This window comes from Malurus melanocephalus, unplaced genomic scaffold, assembly GCF_030028575.1.
Source record: "Malurus melanocephalus ecotype Western Australia unplaced genomic scaffold, MMel_1.1 scaffold_1337, whole genome shotgun sequence".
Taxonomy (NCBI): domain Eukaryota; kingdom Metazoa; phylum Chordata; class Aves; order Passeriformes; family Maluridae; genus Malurus; species Malurus melanocephalus.
In genome coordinates, this window is record NW_026624569.1 from 3950 (window position 1) to 6167 (window position 2218).

Below are 2218 nucleotides of genomic sequence, written 5' to 3' on the forward strand. Positions count from 1 at the left end.
GCTGACCATCCCAGGCCAGTTCATGGCAGCCCTGCTGCAGGCTCTGGGTGCAGAGGAGAGCGAATACGGGGTAGGTGGGCAGGATGTGGGCAGTGCAACAACCCTACAGTGGTGTAAAAATGAAATAATTTGATAAATGTGGGTCTGCTGTCATCAGAGCCGACCCTTGGGAAGTGTGGCTGTGGTGACCAATCCCGGTGTCCTGAGCCCTCCTTGCCTGGAGGCTCCCAGAGTCCCCAAAAAAGAAAAATATTCACCCAGAAGAGCCCTGCAGCAGCGTAAAAATGAAATAATTTGATAAATGTGGGTTTCGTGCCATCAGAGTTGTGCTGACCCTTGGGAAGTGTGGCTGTGGTGACCACCCCTGAGCCCTCTTTGCCTGGAGGCTCCCAGAGTCCCCAAAAAAGCAAAATAACCCCCAATAACAATCCCACAGCAGCGTAAAAATGAAATAATTTGATTAATATGGGTTTGGCACCATCAGAGCTGTGCTGACCCTCGAGAAGCATGGCTGTGGTGACCACCAGACAAAACCCAGTGCCAATCCCAGTGTCCTGAGCTCTCCTTGTCTGGAGGCTCCCAGAGTCCCCAAAAAAACAAAATATTCCCCCAAGAACAATCCCACAGCAGTGTAAAAATGAAATAATTTGATAAATGTGGGTCTGGTGCCACCAGAGTTGTGCTGACCTTTGGGAAGTGTGGCTGTGGTGACCACCCCTGAGCCCTCTTTGCCTGGAGGCTCCCAGAGTCCCCAGAAAAGCAAAATATTCCCCCAGTAATAACCCTAAAATTGAAATAATTTGAGAAATGTGGGTTTGGCGCCATCAGAGCTGTGCTGACCCTCAAGAAGCGTGGCTGTGGTGTCCACTGGACATTGTCCAGTGCCAATCCCCATGACCTGAGTCCTCCTTGCCTGGATGCTCCCAGAGTCCCCAAAAAAGCAAAATATCCCCACCAGAACAACTCTACTGTGGCGTAAAAAAAAAGCAAAATATTCCCCCAATAACAATCCTACAGTGGCATAAAAATTAAATAATTTGATAAAGGTGGGTTTGGTGCCATCAGAGTTGTGCTGACCTTTGGGAACTGTGGCTGTGGTGACCACCCCGGTGTCCTGAGCCCTCCTTGCCTGGCGGCTCCCAGAGTCCCCAAAAAAGCAAAATATTCCCCCAAGAACAATACCACAGCAGCGTAAAAATGAAATAATTTGATAAATGTGGGTCTGGAGCCATCAGAGCTGTGCTGACACTCGAGAAGCCCGGCTGTGGTGACCACCCTGGTGTCCTGAGTCCTTCTTACCTGGAGGCTCCCAGAGTACCCAAAGAAACAAAATATCCTCCCCAGAACAACCCTGCAGCAGGGTAAAAATTAAATAATTTGATAAATGTAGGTCTGGAGCCATCAGAGCTGTGCTGACTCTCGAGAAGCGTGGCTGTGGTGACCACCAGACTAAATCCAGTGCCAATCCCCGTGTCCTGAGCCCTCCTTGTCTGGATGCTCCCTGAGTCCCCAAAAAAGCAAAATATCCACACCAGAACAGCCCTGCAGGAGGGTAAAAATGAAATAATTTGATAAATGTGGGTTTGGCGCCATCAGAGCTCTGCTGACCCTCGAGAAGCGTGGCTGTGGTGACCACCAGACAAAATCCAGTGCCAATCCCGGTGTCCTGAGCCCTCCTTGCCCTCCTTTCAGTTCCTCGTCGACTGCAGCAGCGTCCCCGAAATGCCCACGCTCTCCTTTGCCATCAGTGGTGCCTGGCTAGCGCTGCCTCCCTCCATCTACATCCTGCAGGTAGGCAGAATTCCTCCACCCAACAGCAATTTGGGATGAAAATTCCACATTTTCTCTGCCTTGTGCAGGAGAAATCCACAATTCCTCTCCCAACACCCCACTTTACTGAGGTTTTTCCCTCTGCCTGCGGCCACGGAGAGGGAATCAGAGCTGAAATTATTTTTTTTTCCCCCAGAATGATGGAGTCTGCACGGTGGGGGTGGAGAGCACCTACGTGTCCTCCTCCAGCGGGCAGCCCCTCTGGATCCTTGGGAATCTCTTCCTGCGCCAATATTATTCCATCTTTGACATGGCCAACAACAGAGTGGGCTTGGCCACAGCGGTTTAGGGATCCTGAAAATCAAATTTTATCCCTGGAACAGCTTCTCCTGCCTCGGATCCGGGTGTGATGAGGAGTAGGGAATAAAGGACTGCGAATCCAGCTTGG

General features: G+C 50.8%; 1 protein-coding gene across 1 annotated transcript in view; it reads left to right on the plus strand.

The window, feature by feature from the left end:
• Nucleotides 1-2218, plus strand: part of LOC130586836 (gastricsin-like) — a gene marked incomplete at its 5' end in the record, with an annotated part of 6122 nt that extends 3904 nt beyond the window's left edge. Inside the window, 3 exons of the mRNA XM_057387745.1 lie at nucleotides 2-70; nucleotides 1693-1791; nucleotides 1967-2218. Of these exons, the coding sequence (XP_057243728.1) occupies nucleotides 2-70; nucleotides 1693-1791; nucleotides 1967-2119 (321 nt within the window). The remainder of the gene's footprint in view (nucleotide 1; nucleotides 71-1692; nucleotides 1792-1966) is intronic.